Source organism: Sander lucioperca, chromosome 9 (genome assembly GCF_008315115.2).
Source record: "Sander lucioperca isolate FBNREF2018 chromosome 9, SLUC_FBN_1.2, whole genome shotgun sequence".
Lineage (NCBI taxonomy): Eukaryota > Metazoa > Chordata > Actinopteri > Perciformes > Percidae > Sander > Sander lucioperca.
Window position 1 is genome coordinate 33,795,965 of NC_050181.1, and position 13,009 is coordinate 33,808,973.

General features: G+C 40.9%; 1 protein-coding gene across 2 annotated transcripts; it reads left to right on the top strand.

Annotated features, from left to right (window-relative positions):
• The first annotated feature begins 2,416 nt into the window (after positions 1-2,416).
• On the top strand, positions 2,417-12,084 carry LOC116048864 (purine nucleoside phosphorylase-like). Of its 2 annotated transcripts, XM_031298149.2 has the most exons (7): positions 2,433-2,569; positions 4,327-4,496; positions 4,739-4,842; positions 6,998-7,173; positions 8,764-8,954; positions 11,096-11,324; positions 11,396-12,084. In XM_031298149.2, the coding sequence occupies exons 1-6, from the start codon at positions 2,541-2,543 to the stop codon at positions 11,314-11,316; spliced, it is 891 nt and encodes a 296-aa protein (XP_031154009.1). In that variant the 5' UTR covers positions 2,433-2,540; the 3' UTR covers positions 11,317-11,324; positions 11,396-12,084. The 2 variants fall into 2 exon arrangements, with proteins under 2 accessions (XP_035860896.1, XP_031154009.1); XM_036005003.1 differs by having other exon boundaries at positions 2,417-2,569; positions 4,333-4,496; positions 11,096-12,084.
• Positions 12,085-13,009: the final 925 nt, after the last annotated feature.

The following is a 13,009-nucleotide window of genomic DNA, read 5'->3' on the forward strand; positions in this document are numbered from 1 at the left end:
TTAATATCAGTGCTGAGCCAAACTAAGTACATTTGGCTTTAAAACTGTACAAATTCAAGGTACTTTACATGAGTATTTCCATTTAATGACACTTTATACTTTTACACTTTATACTTTTACTTTACTTACTTTTACACTCCAATATAAACCATGAATCTCTGAATGTGGTCATTTTGAATGTTTGTGATAAACTGAAGGATGAAGTGTCTTTTAATGTGTTGAGAAAATTCCCCTATTTCTTATAATAAATAAACTATTTAAACAGCCTCTTGGATCTTCTGGAAAATGCATTGTAACAGAGCTGAAAACAGGGTTGTTTTCTGACTTTTTAGAGACAGACTTTCATTGAGACATTGGAGATTGGGTAAATAATTAATATAAAGGCAATTAGGACAACACTCTAATACAACTTGTTATTGCCACACAGAACTTTTGGGGAAGACGCCCCGTTTCAGCATGTGTTTGATGCAATCTCACAAACAATACAGCTACACATGTATACAGGGTTAAATGACACCTGCAGATGTCTACACCTAGCTTGGCCCTACTGTGTGTGTGTCACTACTCCCACACCAGCAACTATACATTTTGTTGATTTTTTACTGTTGTTAAAATCAGCAGTGAGAGAGAGACAGAGACAGAGAGAGAGAGAGAGAGAGAGAGAGAGAGAGAGACAGAGACAGAGAGAGAGAGAGAGAGAGAGAGAGAGAGAGAGAGAGAGGAGAGAGAGGGAGAGAGAGAGAGAGAGAGAGAGAGAGAGGGAGAGAGAGAGAGAGGGAGAGAGAGAGAGAGAGGGAGAGATATTTATTCATATTGCTTAATTACTTTTGTTTTCATATTTGTGTCATATTTGCCAAACATGTATATAATTTATATAAATCATCCTAATATTGTGTTAATGTTTATATAATATATAATGTTTATTGTGTTTTGCCCGAATATGTGGACAAATTGTATGTTGATGCTTTGGCAACGTTGTTGTTTAAACTTCCATGCCAATAAAGCCCCTTTGAATTAAATTAAATTGAGAGGTAGAATGAGAATGACAATGTGAGAGAGAGAGAGAGAGAGAGAGAGAGAGAGAGAGAGAGAGAGAGAGAGAGAGAGAGAGAGAGAGAAACAGTTTTAACAACATATATGAGTGATGGTAGACTTGTAGATAGGTTTGCTGTGTGGAAGAGTGATTTGCCTTTAAACTTGGTGTTATATATATAGGAAGCGGCCTAAGTAGTAGGTAAGAAGTACTTTTTCGCAGTAAACTGTTGACTATATGACTGGTGAATCACCAAATGTGATGATCAAACTCTTGCTTTTCTTTTCTACTGCAGGGTGATTGCATCAGCATCAGCAGCAACGTGAGTCAGAAAATACGCTATGCTGCATTCATGTACTATCGGAAATTGTAGCGTTCATAATAGGCTACACCAGAGTGATAGAGAAAGACATGGCTCTGTGCTACACTTACAGTTTTTTTTCGATTGCGTAAGCACTATTTTGAAAGCAGGGACCGTTTTTTTCAAAACGCTACACACAATTAGCACAACCACACACCCAATCAGCAGCAGACCTCAGACCCTTTGCAAAATGAAATACTCTTGCAAAATATACACTAATTTATAAAAAAACATATTTTGTTACTATATGAAACACACGTTTCATATGACCAGTTACACACTGCTGTTGCTAACCTAAAACACTTTTAGCAATTCTACTTCTCAGTGATTAGAGTACTGTATATGAAGTACACAGAGAAAGTACAAATATACAATAAGTTCACCAAACACTACACAAGACCAATTCTGCAGACTGAGGAAAATATAATTTATTTCGCTTCATGTACCCAAATCAGTCAACATGTCAACATGGAGAATCACAACAAAACATTGTTTTCATACAGCTACTACAGTAGTGTGCATAACACTGTTAGCTCAGCAAACAACAGACAAACATAAAATACTGTATCCAGTACAGGTTACAATTACAGAAAAAAAACAACAACAAACAAAAAAATAAAGATCTGAAAAAGTACAGAAAATACTAGACATTATCTCTTCGCCTAGCTGGATCTGGCCAGAAAAATGCATCAACATCACAGGCGACATATCCTCACTGGCAAGACACCGCGGCAAGAACCGGCTCGAAGGTCGAATCCATCCTTGCACAGCTGCAAGTCAACCTGTTCACAGGCGTCCTCCATGGCCTGAATGAAGGGTACCTCTTCCTCTACCTCCGTCTCCTCCTCTGTGGATTCCCCCTTTCACCCTCCCTCTTCTTCTGACTGCTTTGACTTTCTGAACACGTCATTGGTTAGTGTGGGGTGTGTGTTCATCATAGCGAACACGAGCGCATCGGAAGCACATCCGAACAACGCCTGCACTTCGACCAATCAGAGCATTTACCGGGCTGTGACGTGGGGAGGGGGAGGTGTCGAATAATGGGCGGGGGTGTGAAGCTAAAAACTGGTCCCTCCATCAGGAAGCCTGAATAGACTGGCTCAATTGAACGTGAAGCAACCTGCCGACCCTGCATTACGTTTCATCATGTTCTCCGTGTCCGAGATTGTGTCTGCGTGAGTACATTAATATTTACTAGATTATTAGAAAGCTAGGCTAATAGACTACTACTATACTATAATATTTCTATAAATTAGATATATGCTACTTTTGCTGTGACGCAGCCTGTTTGATTATCTGTTTTAAATGCGTCACCGGCTCTCCATCGCTCATTTTACATGTGGAGTCTGTAATAGGCTACTTGAAATACCTTCAAATGTAGCTACATTTCCCCCAAAAACCCAGAGACAAATACACTCAGGCTGATTAAACTTCTAGGCTAACGCTAATTAAAAACGGGCGGAGGAGCGCGCGGATGACGATGTGACGCTCGTGAGGATGCCGCTCAATTCTTTAATCTTTTTAATGGCCCACGTGGAAGAGACGACTGTTGGCTCCAGACAGTTGGACACTTTGCTCACCGGTGGGACGGAAAACCCCCAAATTGGCTCATGGCTCCGCCGTGACGTCACGTCTATGAACCCACTGACCCATAATTACTCACAGAGGTGGCATCTGTTCTGCTGCTGTGACTTTCATTTGTACACTTTGTGACACGTTATATGGCTTTGCCGCACGATGAGAGAGACGCAATGTCGCGAGACAGCCTAGGATGACTGCATGCTGGCATTGTGCTATGACTACAACAACAAAAAAAAAATTCAAAACAAGATACAACACTAAGTACATCTACTCAATTACTGTAGGCCTACAATTTTGAGAATTTCCACCACACCTGTAATGGGATAACCCAGTAACCCAAAGATGTAAATATGTATCACCTATTTTATGGGTCATGCTTCTGAGCCACACTACATTAATACTCTTTTAAAGTATGTGTTTGTTTGGCTGTTAGTATTGTAATAATGGTAGCATTTCTTAATATGTTGTTTGTGGTGATCTGTCTTGAACTTGTGTCTTGTTTTTGTTTTACTATGCATTAGCAAACAAAAGAGTTTCTAAACTTGTTAATACGTGTATGAAGGTTGGATTAAGATCCAAAGGCAAAGGGATGGATAGATTCAACAGTAGAGCCCTCACATCGCATTGTTGGCACAATAATGTGTTCCTGTTTTTTTTTATTCCTGTTTATTTCCTTGTGACTGTGCACAGAGAGAGAGAGAGGGAGAGAGAGAGAGAGAGAGAGAGAGAGGAAACGAGGACATCACTGTGTTTACACTGTGTCACAGTGGGTGTGTATTAGGGCTGGGCGATATGAAGAAAATCAAATATCACGATGTTCTTGACCAAATACCTTGATGTCGATATTGCGACGATATTGTAGGATTGACAGTTGGTGTTTTAACAAAATATTATTCACACAATGAGATTTTTGATAAATAATCATCAGAAATGTCGATTTAATGAGTAAAGGCAAAGTGTAAAGGCAAATAATAGAACAGCTAGAACAGTCTGCTAAGTACCGAAAACCTTTACTCTAATGCAGCCTTCAAAACAAGGAAAAGACCACACTAAGTATATTACGATTTTACGATATCCAAAATCTAAGACGATATCTAGTCTCATATCACGATATGGATATAATATTGATATATTGCCCAGCCCTAGTGTGTATGATGTCAATGATATTATTCAGGAGTTTTAAATAGTAAAGAAAGACCCAACACATAAGGCATAAATTCAAACACTGCATGCAGGCCAGGTGTCTACATACTTTTGGCCGTGTAGTGTGTTAAACATTACAGAAAATAAACGCTGTTGATACAAGAGCTTATACATAGGTGACTGATCTTTGTTTTTCTGACTCTCTCAGTGAAAGCTATGAGGAGTGTCGGACCACAGCTGATTGGCTGCTGTCCAACACACAGGTGCGGCCCACTGTGGGAATTGTCTGCGGTTCAGGTTTGGGTGGCCTGGCTAAGATGATCAAGGATCCTCAGGTCTTCAAATACTGCGACATTCCCAACTTCCCCCGGAGCACAGGTATGCACAGCCTGCAGCTGTCTGGAAAAACAGCTGTTAACATATATGTGTGTGCATGTTTGTGGGCTCTAAGCAAATGCAATGGGTGGCTAACTAAGTTTGTGTGTGTGTGTGTGTGTGTGTGTGTGTGTGTGTGTGTGTGTGTGTGTGTGTGTCTGTCTGTCTGTCTGTCTGTCTGTCTGTCTGTCTGTCTGTCTGTCTGTCTGTCTGTCTGTCTGTCTGTCTGTCTGTCTGTGTTGCAGTGCATGGTCATGCTGGCCAGCTGGTGTTTGGAACTCTTAAAGGGAAGCCGTGTGTTTGCATGCAGGGCAGGTTCCACCTATACGAGGGCCACCCCATCCAGAAGGTGAGTAGAGATTACCAGTCGTATGTTAACGGCTAGCAGTGGTGGAACAAGTACTCCGATCTTTTATCTAAGTAAAAGTACTAGGGTTGGGTATTGTCACTGATTTCCTGAATCAATTTAATCAATCAAAATTTAATTTTAAGGTCCCGATTCGATTTCCAAATCGATTCAAGAACAAATTTGATTAGGGAAATTTCAGTTGCAATACCAATTTAGCTTGGATATAAAGGAGACATAAACATTTAATACCACACTGTAAAAAATACTCTGTTACAAGTAAAAGTCCTGCATCGAAAATGTTACTTTAGTAAAAGTATGTATCACCAAAAAAAATGTACTTAAAGTTTTAAAAGTAAAAGTACTCAATGCAGAAAAATCCTCACATTTTAGAAACTGGAAACGTTCCAAACTGTTCTGCCAATCAATTACGTGTTTAATGGTCTAATCATTTCAGCTGGACTTGTAGGCCTACTATTATTGGGTAGTTTAATTTGTAATAAAACATTGTATTTTATAAACTATAGGTGTTTTGTGTGCCAAAATCTTAATTTGTAAAGTATCTAAAGCTGTCAGATTAATGTAGTGGAGTAAAAAGTAGAAAGTGGCATGAAAAGAAAAGACTCAAGTAAAGTACAAGTAGTCAGATTTGTACTTTAGTACAGTACTTGAGTAAACGAGTCAGTTACATTCCACCACTGCTCTACAGTCAGTGAGTATTGAGAGACATTTCATTCAGATATCTTAAGGTTAGAGGTCAAGGGACCTCTTTTTAAATAGCCATGCCAGTTGTTTTTTTTCATCTTCGTAGCATTATTTAACCCCCTTCCCACAAGCCAGCATGGCATAGTCGGTACCAATGGATTCCTTAGGTATCTAGTTTCATACGATGCAGACAAATGAAAATCAATTTCAATCGGAAAAACGATTTTAACGATTTTATTTTAAACTCAGTCCTACAAAGTACCAAGTATTCCATTAACCAGCTTTCCCCCTGGAACCTAAGGTTTGTTGATAATCTACTGTAGGTTTTTATTTATTCAGCCGGTGTGTGTACACAGTGTGCACAGTTGGAGATATCAGGGTGCATGTTCGATGAGAAGCCACCTGTTCAGTCTCGCTCTGAAAACAACCTCAGACAGAACATCCACTGCAGTAAACATGCAAATATCTTCTCATCGCTGATATTATGTAATGCTCTGTGTACTGTCAACTACTTGACGTGCAGATTAAGTAGCAGATATCTTCCCTCCCTTTTGAGCTGGGTTGTCAAACTCAATTTAACTAAGGGCCACACTGGAAATGAGAATCTCAATAAGGGCCAGACATGTAGTTTATTGACATGCTTTTATATTTAACTGAAAAAGTAAAATATCTTTGACTGTATTATTGCACGTCTCTTATAGCTTTTCTATATGCCGACTCAAATTCTGTTTTGAGTGTCACATAATTACAGTGCGAAAAACAATTTGTGTCTCTTTGGTTTGGTGCACAACTAGTGGGGCCAAAATTTGTTGTGAACCTAAATTGATATGCGGGCCGGATCAAAATTTGCGAGGGCCTTGAGTTTGACACGTGCTTTTGAGAAACACGCATTTTGCATTCTGTCCCCTTATCTTTGTTTCAAGCAAGGTTTGTGCAGCTGGCATGCAAGTGATTCTTATATTTTTGCACCATTAAAACCCTAGCCCTAGCAGTCATTTTATTTATAAATTGTATTATAGTGTGTGCAAGCTGAGGCATATAGTGTGTGCAAGACACTCCCCTCTGGCAGGAGGCTGAGGTCTATCAGGACCAAAACCTCACGTCACATGAACAGCTTTTTCCCCTCCGCCACTAGCCTTATTAACAAGGCCTGGAAACCACCCTGGCTCTTCATGCCACTGTTCTCTCTCTGCTGTAATGCTCTTTGCTCTTTATTTATTTTTGTATTTCTATCTTTATTTTTAATTTAATTTAATACATACTGTGTACATATACTTATATTGTTTATACCTATACTTATATTGTTTAATATTCCATCTAGAGAATGTGTGACGTGCACCAACAACACCAAAACAAATTCCAAATTCCTTGTATGTGTTAAAAAACGTACTTGGCAATAAAACCCTTTCTGATTCTGATTCTGAAGTGTTTCACATTACCTTGTGTTCTCCAGATCACGCTGCCCATGCGTGTCTTCAAGCTGATGGGCGTGGAGACGATCATCCTGACCAACGCGGCTGGAGGCCTCAACCAGGACTACAAAGTGGGAGACATCATGATCCTCAAGGACCACATCAACATGCCGGGGTTCGCTGGAATCACCCCGCTGGCCGGACCAAATGATGAGAGGTAGGTGGAGGAGAGGAGACGGATGGATGAATGGATGGTTCTATGAGGGCAGATACTGCAAATTTGACGTGTTTAATGCGTAAAACAACCAGTATTTCCACATCATATGCAAAGGTTTTTCATAGTATTTGGCCTGGAATATTTTAAATTTGTCATGAAATCAAAAAGCAATTTTCATTTGAGTTTCTCCTTAAGTGTTTCCCACAGATTAGAAAGCAGTTTGGGGGGGGGGGGGAATACTTATTTTCGTAACAATCGTTGATCAAAAACTGAGGAGGATCACGCTGTTGGATGCTGTCCTCCTCTCATACTTCAATGCCTAACGAATCTATCTCTCTCTCTCTCTCTCCCTGACCTTGTCTTTCACTGAAGCCTGAAAAATATTGTAAACAAATTAATAACATAATTAATTACACTGGTCGGACTGTTCAGCTCTGTTTCAGACTGATACCTCCGGTTCAGGCTGGTCCTCATCCTCAACATGTGCCTTTTTCAGTCGCGGAAAATACTTTTCAATACTCATCTGGATTGAAGCAGCAAACATTCAGTGTAGAAGAGTAAAAAAATACATACCATTATTTATAATACCTTTATTTGATTCACAGCTGCTACATATAGTGTTTTGCGACTAGTTAACTTTCTAAAGCAGGCGCAATGGCTTGTTTGCTAAGAGTCGGGTCGGTGATTGTGAATGTGTGATTGTGTAAAGGTGTTCACGAGATAGATACCAACCTTTCGTGAACTTGTGAATTTCGCCAGCCGTCTTCTCTCCTTTATGGAGACAGACGCTGTGTGCACGGTGGGCTCGATGGTGTTTTAAGCCTCCAACGTCACCTTCCAGGCAGCTAACCCTGGGAGGAGGTGTGTGTGTGTGTGTGTGTGTGTGTGTGTGTGTGTGTGTGTGTGTGTGACACAAGTGACAGAGAGACAGAGGAGGGCAGGGAAAGGAAATGGCAGCTGAACGTGTTTTAAATAGCATTTAAAAAAAAAAAGAAATTAATAACGAAACACAATGTGCGGCGGCCAGTGTTGATAGTGCGACGCACCGCCACACATTAGTCTATGTGTGGGAAACACTGTCCTCTCTGAAGTAGTCGTGACTCATTCGTTTTTTTTAAATGACTAAGCTGTACCCAGTTTTCCCCCTCCCCCACCATATTTGTTTCTTCTTTGTTTTTTCCTCCCACACAAAACTGCCACACTTCAGCCCCGGAGCGACGATAAGCTGATGTCAGTGTTAACAAAAGCGCCTATTGTTCTCGATGGCCGGAGGCTTTAACACGTATCAAAACTCTTTAACATGTTTTGTAGCCTCAGAGCACAAGTCTGTGTAATGTCAGAGCATCAATGCAAAAAAACGATTGTTTTTTTCAAATCCATGCACTGCAGGAGTGACCTGTTGACCCGTATGTGGACATTACAAATCTTCCATGCCCAGTGTTCACAAGTACTGTCTTTGGTTGTCCTCATGAGGACATGAACCAATCTCAGAAACTTGGTGTATTGCTTTAATGTTACCTGAGTCATTGGGGGGAATTTTCTTAATAGCCCAGCTGTGTGGTTGACTCAACACTGTTCTCCCCCTTTCAGGTTTGGCATCCGTTTCCCCTGCATGTCTGACGCTTACGACCGCGAACTGCGTCAGTTGGCCCATGATGTGGCATCAGACCTGGGCTACGACAACTTCCTGCGGGAGGGGGTTTACTGCGTCGTGGGAGGTCCCTCCTTCGAAACCATCGCTGAGTGTCGCATGCTGCACAGTCTGGGCGCAGATGCTGTTGGTGAGTCTGAAGTTCCCCCCCCCCCACACACACACACACACACACACACACACACACACACACTACATATTTAAAAGGACAGTTCACCCCAAAATCAAAAATAAATAAATGTTCCTCTTACCTGTAGTGGTATATGTATCAGTCTAGATTGTTTTGGTGTGAGTATGAAATTAGATAGCAGTTTCATATAGGAACTACAGTATGGCAGAAAGAAAGTAGTTCCTACATGAAAGTGGTCACAATCAGGTCTGTGAATTATCTTGAGTAATGATTTCTGCAAAGAGACATTACTGTTGAGTTTTTCAAATGTATTTTGATGGCGCTTTGAGCACCACAAGCTGAGTGCCATATAATTCCGTTATATTGGAGGGAAGGCAGACGGTGTGATGTGACTAACACATAAAAAATTGTCACAGGATGAGTCTTTCGAAACCTCACTTTTAAGCAACTTCAAAGTTTTTTATGTTGCAAAGTTTGTATAAAGCAGGATGTTGCCCTCATAAATTTTATTTATATATATATATATATATATATATGCATTACAAAGTTCATTTAAATTGCAAGTAAATATTTGTACATTCCCAGTATATAGTGAGATAAGTTGACCAATCCCAATGAACTGCATGTTAATTGACAAAGAACAACAAAGTTACCATAAAAAATGCTTCCCCCATCACTACTCATACTACCAAATTACAATGCGGCCTTTATACTGTATTAATTAACAAATCCACACTTCCTCTTAACTTCAAATGTCTGATTGTAATGAAAAAGAATGTATTTATAATAGGGGTTATACGTTTTTACATATGGATAAGGAAAGCCTGTTTTTGGCTGTCCAGTGAATTTGTATTTCATCTCACTGATTCTTTATTCATAACTTCTGTAAATCCAATACTGCCATGAAATAGTCCTGCATCCTGAGAGTCTTGCTAGAGTTGGGAGCGCTCCCGATGTAAGGTGGTCATAAAACTCAGTCCGAGTCAGTGTTTTTCCCGTCTTGACGTTCCGACAAAATCAAACGTGTTTGATGTTATCGTAAGTTTTAGGTCTTTGTAGTGAAGTCAAATCATGTCAACATTGTCAACAACCAATGGGTGCGCTCCCTCCAGCACCAAACAGGAAGCAGCAAACTGGGTAGAGCTGGTGTTGTTTATGGCTGCAGTGGTGCTGCGCTAAGCTAAACGCTAAATCATCCAGCAGAGATTTACCGACAGGTAAACGCAGACCTGTGGGTACTGGCGGCATTCCTCTGCATGTACGGCAGAACAGAAAATCGCCAAACTTTCCCTTAAAGGGGCGCTATGCAGTTTTGGCCATTTCTTCGCTTTTTGCTCACAGGTTTCTCTATAGAGCTCCCCCTACAGCTTCAGAATAGATATTTGGCAGCTCCTATGTTTACTTGTGTCAGAGTCCTCGCTCGGTCAGTCTGCCGTTTCCTCTTTCTCTGTTCCTCTGACAATGCTTTCCAAACTTTCTGCTTCTTTTTTGTCGGCTCAGCCATGACGATAGTGTGAAAAACTCCATCACTACCTTGTTACCCGGTTCCTGAATGGGTGTATGTGTGCAGTGCCGTGAAGCAATTTGTTATATCGCGAGACCTGATATCACGCGTTACTTCCTGAAGCTAAGGCCGGCGGCTCGCCGGCCGAAAGTTTGCAAGGGTGGTTTTTCCGCTCACAGGCGCTAGGGGGAAGCGAGACGACCACCATTCAACTCGAAAAAAGTCATATAACCATTCCAGTGACTCCGAAGCTGTTCAGTTAAGGTAAATTAAGGTAAAAAAATTGCATAGTTCCCCTTTAAGTTACCAGCTAACGCTAGCAGTAGCTTGCAAGCTTGGTTACATTTTTCAAAAACAAATCAAGTTGTAGTCTTGCAAATTGTGACCCTGCAAGATCCCCATTTGTAACAAAATCTTCTAGTCTGTGACCAAAAACTCACAATGACATAATGACAGATTTACTTTAAAGTATTTTCAGAGTCTTCTAGTGCAGTGATCTTCAACAGGGGGTCTGCGTCGGGTCCCGTCGGGTTCGGGCAAAGATCTTCAGCTCTAGTAGGCATAACTAACGGGGACACTGACTAGCGTTTGAATATTTGCAGCGTAACTTCTCACCTCCTCTTTGTGTTTGCTGCAGGGATGAGCACTGTGCACGAGGTTATCGTCGCCCGCCACGCCGGGATGCGCGTCTTCGCCCTGTCATTAATCAGCAACCGCTCGGTGATGGACTACGACAGCCAGGAGAAGGCCAACCACGAAGAAGTGCTGGAGACGGGCAGGCTGAGGGCCGAGCAGCTGGAGAAGCTGGTGTCCACCATGGTGGCCCGGATGGAGCTCATCAACAACAACGCCTTCTGAACATGTGACTGACACCGCTGCCAGGCTCCATCTCCGCCAGACAGCACGCTTGTTAGAACGTTAGTTATAACCCCCCCCCTGTATGGGTTTGCTACTTACTATATGAAAAAATAAGTTTCTTTGCTTTGTTACCACTAACTGTTACTTTAAGTCTAGTCTTAAAAAAATCCTGGAAACTGGTCCATTTTCTTTCTACACTCCTCTGTCAGTAACGTTTACAAGTGTACAGATAAATAATTAGAAATTTTCTGACAAATGCCCTGCTGTGATGTGTTACTGTATTCAGCTGACTGTTTCAGTGAAACAGTATTGATTGTAATTTTTAAAGTAATAACTTTTAACTTAAATATACATATTTATTATTCTTTTCGGTTCTCTTACATTCCCAGATATCAGATAACTAATATGAATACAGAGATATTCACATTATTTAATGTAGAACGCCGGCACATCATGCACGTCTTAATACAATTACGGCGGAAAAATGGGAATAATAATTTCATAATGGTATAAAAGAGGTGTAAAATGTTCTAAAATATTTATACTAATTGTATGTTAAGTGGTGTTTTTATTTGCTTTGATAATATATCGACAGTTTGATGAACAGCTGGTGAAAAGGGATTATAACCTGCATGGGACAGTTACCAAAGTCAAAATCTCCTTGGATGTCTAATCACTGTTAGCAGACTGGGCTCTGTGCTTTCAGAAGTACTGTACTAAACACTATGTATGGATCTACTTTTACAATAAAATGACCAAACTTTAAAACAATGTGGCTTTGTGTGAGTTTTTTTCCAATACAGATGCAGGGTCTTTAACCACAGTCTAAAAAGGAAAAATCCACCTTCAGTCCTGTTATTTCATTTTGGCAGGTACAAACTTTCTCCTGACTTTCCCCATGTCTCATCTACTTCATGTCAAGTTAGTGGTTTGCACATCCCACAATGTAGTTTATTACTGTACTCCAATATAGCATTTGTACAGTCCATTGTATAGCAACATAATCTCGCTTTCTCGCCTCAAAGTTGACATGCTCTGGACACTGTGTACACTGGGTTTAGTGCCCTCACTCACCATTGTAGACTCAAAACTCAAAAGTAACAGCTATTAATCTGCTGCCACAAAGTTGAATGCAAAATTGTCTAAAATATCACTGTTTACTGTAGCATTAAGATTTACCCTAATTAGACCTAAAGGGTAGCCTAGAAATCTAGACACACCCTAAAGGCAGCAAATTTAATTTGCAGCCAGGGGGGTCTAGGCACTCTCCGTTGGCTTGTGAGCTGGAAAAACCAAACTCTGGTCAGGCCAATCACATCGTTTATAGAGTCAGTAGGCGGGCTTATGGCTGCTGCTGCTGAGAACAGCGGTCTTCTGGAAGACTTGGAGTTAAGCTTTTCTTTGAGAAAAGAACAAAGAACAGCACTGAAATCATTCTTAAAAAAGGAAGATGTGTTCGGAGTTTTGCCGACGGGATACGGCAAAAGTTTAATCTATCGACTAGCTTCACTACCTTCTTCGTTGCTCTGCCTGGTTGTAGCGCTATCCTATTGCGTGCAGAGGGAATTTGAAAGACAACTGTTTATCCCACCCCTCGGATTGAGCTCCGTCAATGGTGAGTTCCCAGACCCTACATCTTGATGTGGGTCTGGTTTGTCAGGCTACCTAAAGGGCCTTGTCTGCCCAAATCATG

Bases quoted from the DNA above. Each gene is read 5' to 3' on its own strand.
- LOC116048864 (XM_031298149.2), top strand. From the start codon at position 2,541: ATGTTCTCCGTGTCCGAGATTGTGTCTGC. The intron at 2,570-4,326 runs GTGAGTACATTA...TGACTCTCTCAG, and splicing joins GTGTCCGAGATTGTGTCTGC to TGAAAGCTATGAGGAGTGTC. The intron at 4,843-6,997 runs GTGAGTAGAGAT...TGTGTTCTCCAG, and splicing joins AGGGCCACCCCATCCAGAAG to ATCACGCTGCCCATGCGTGT.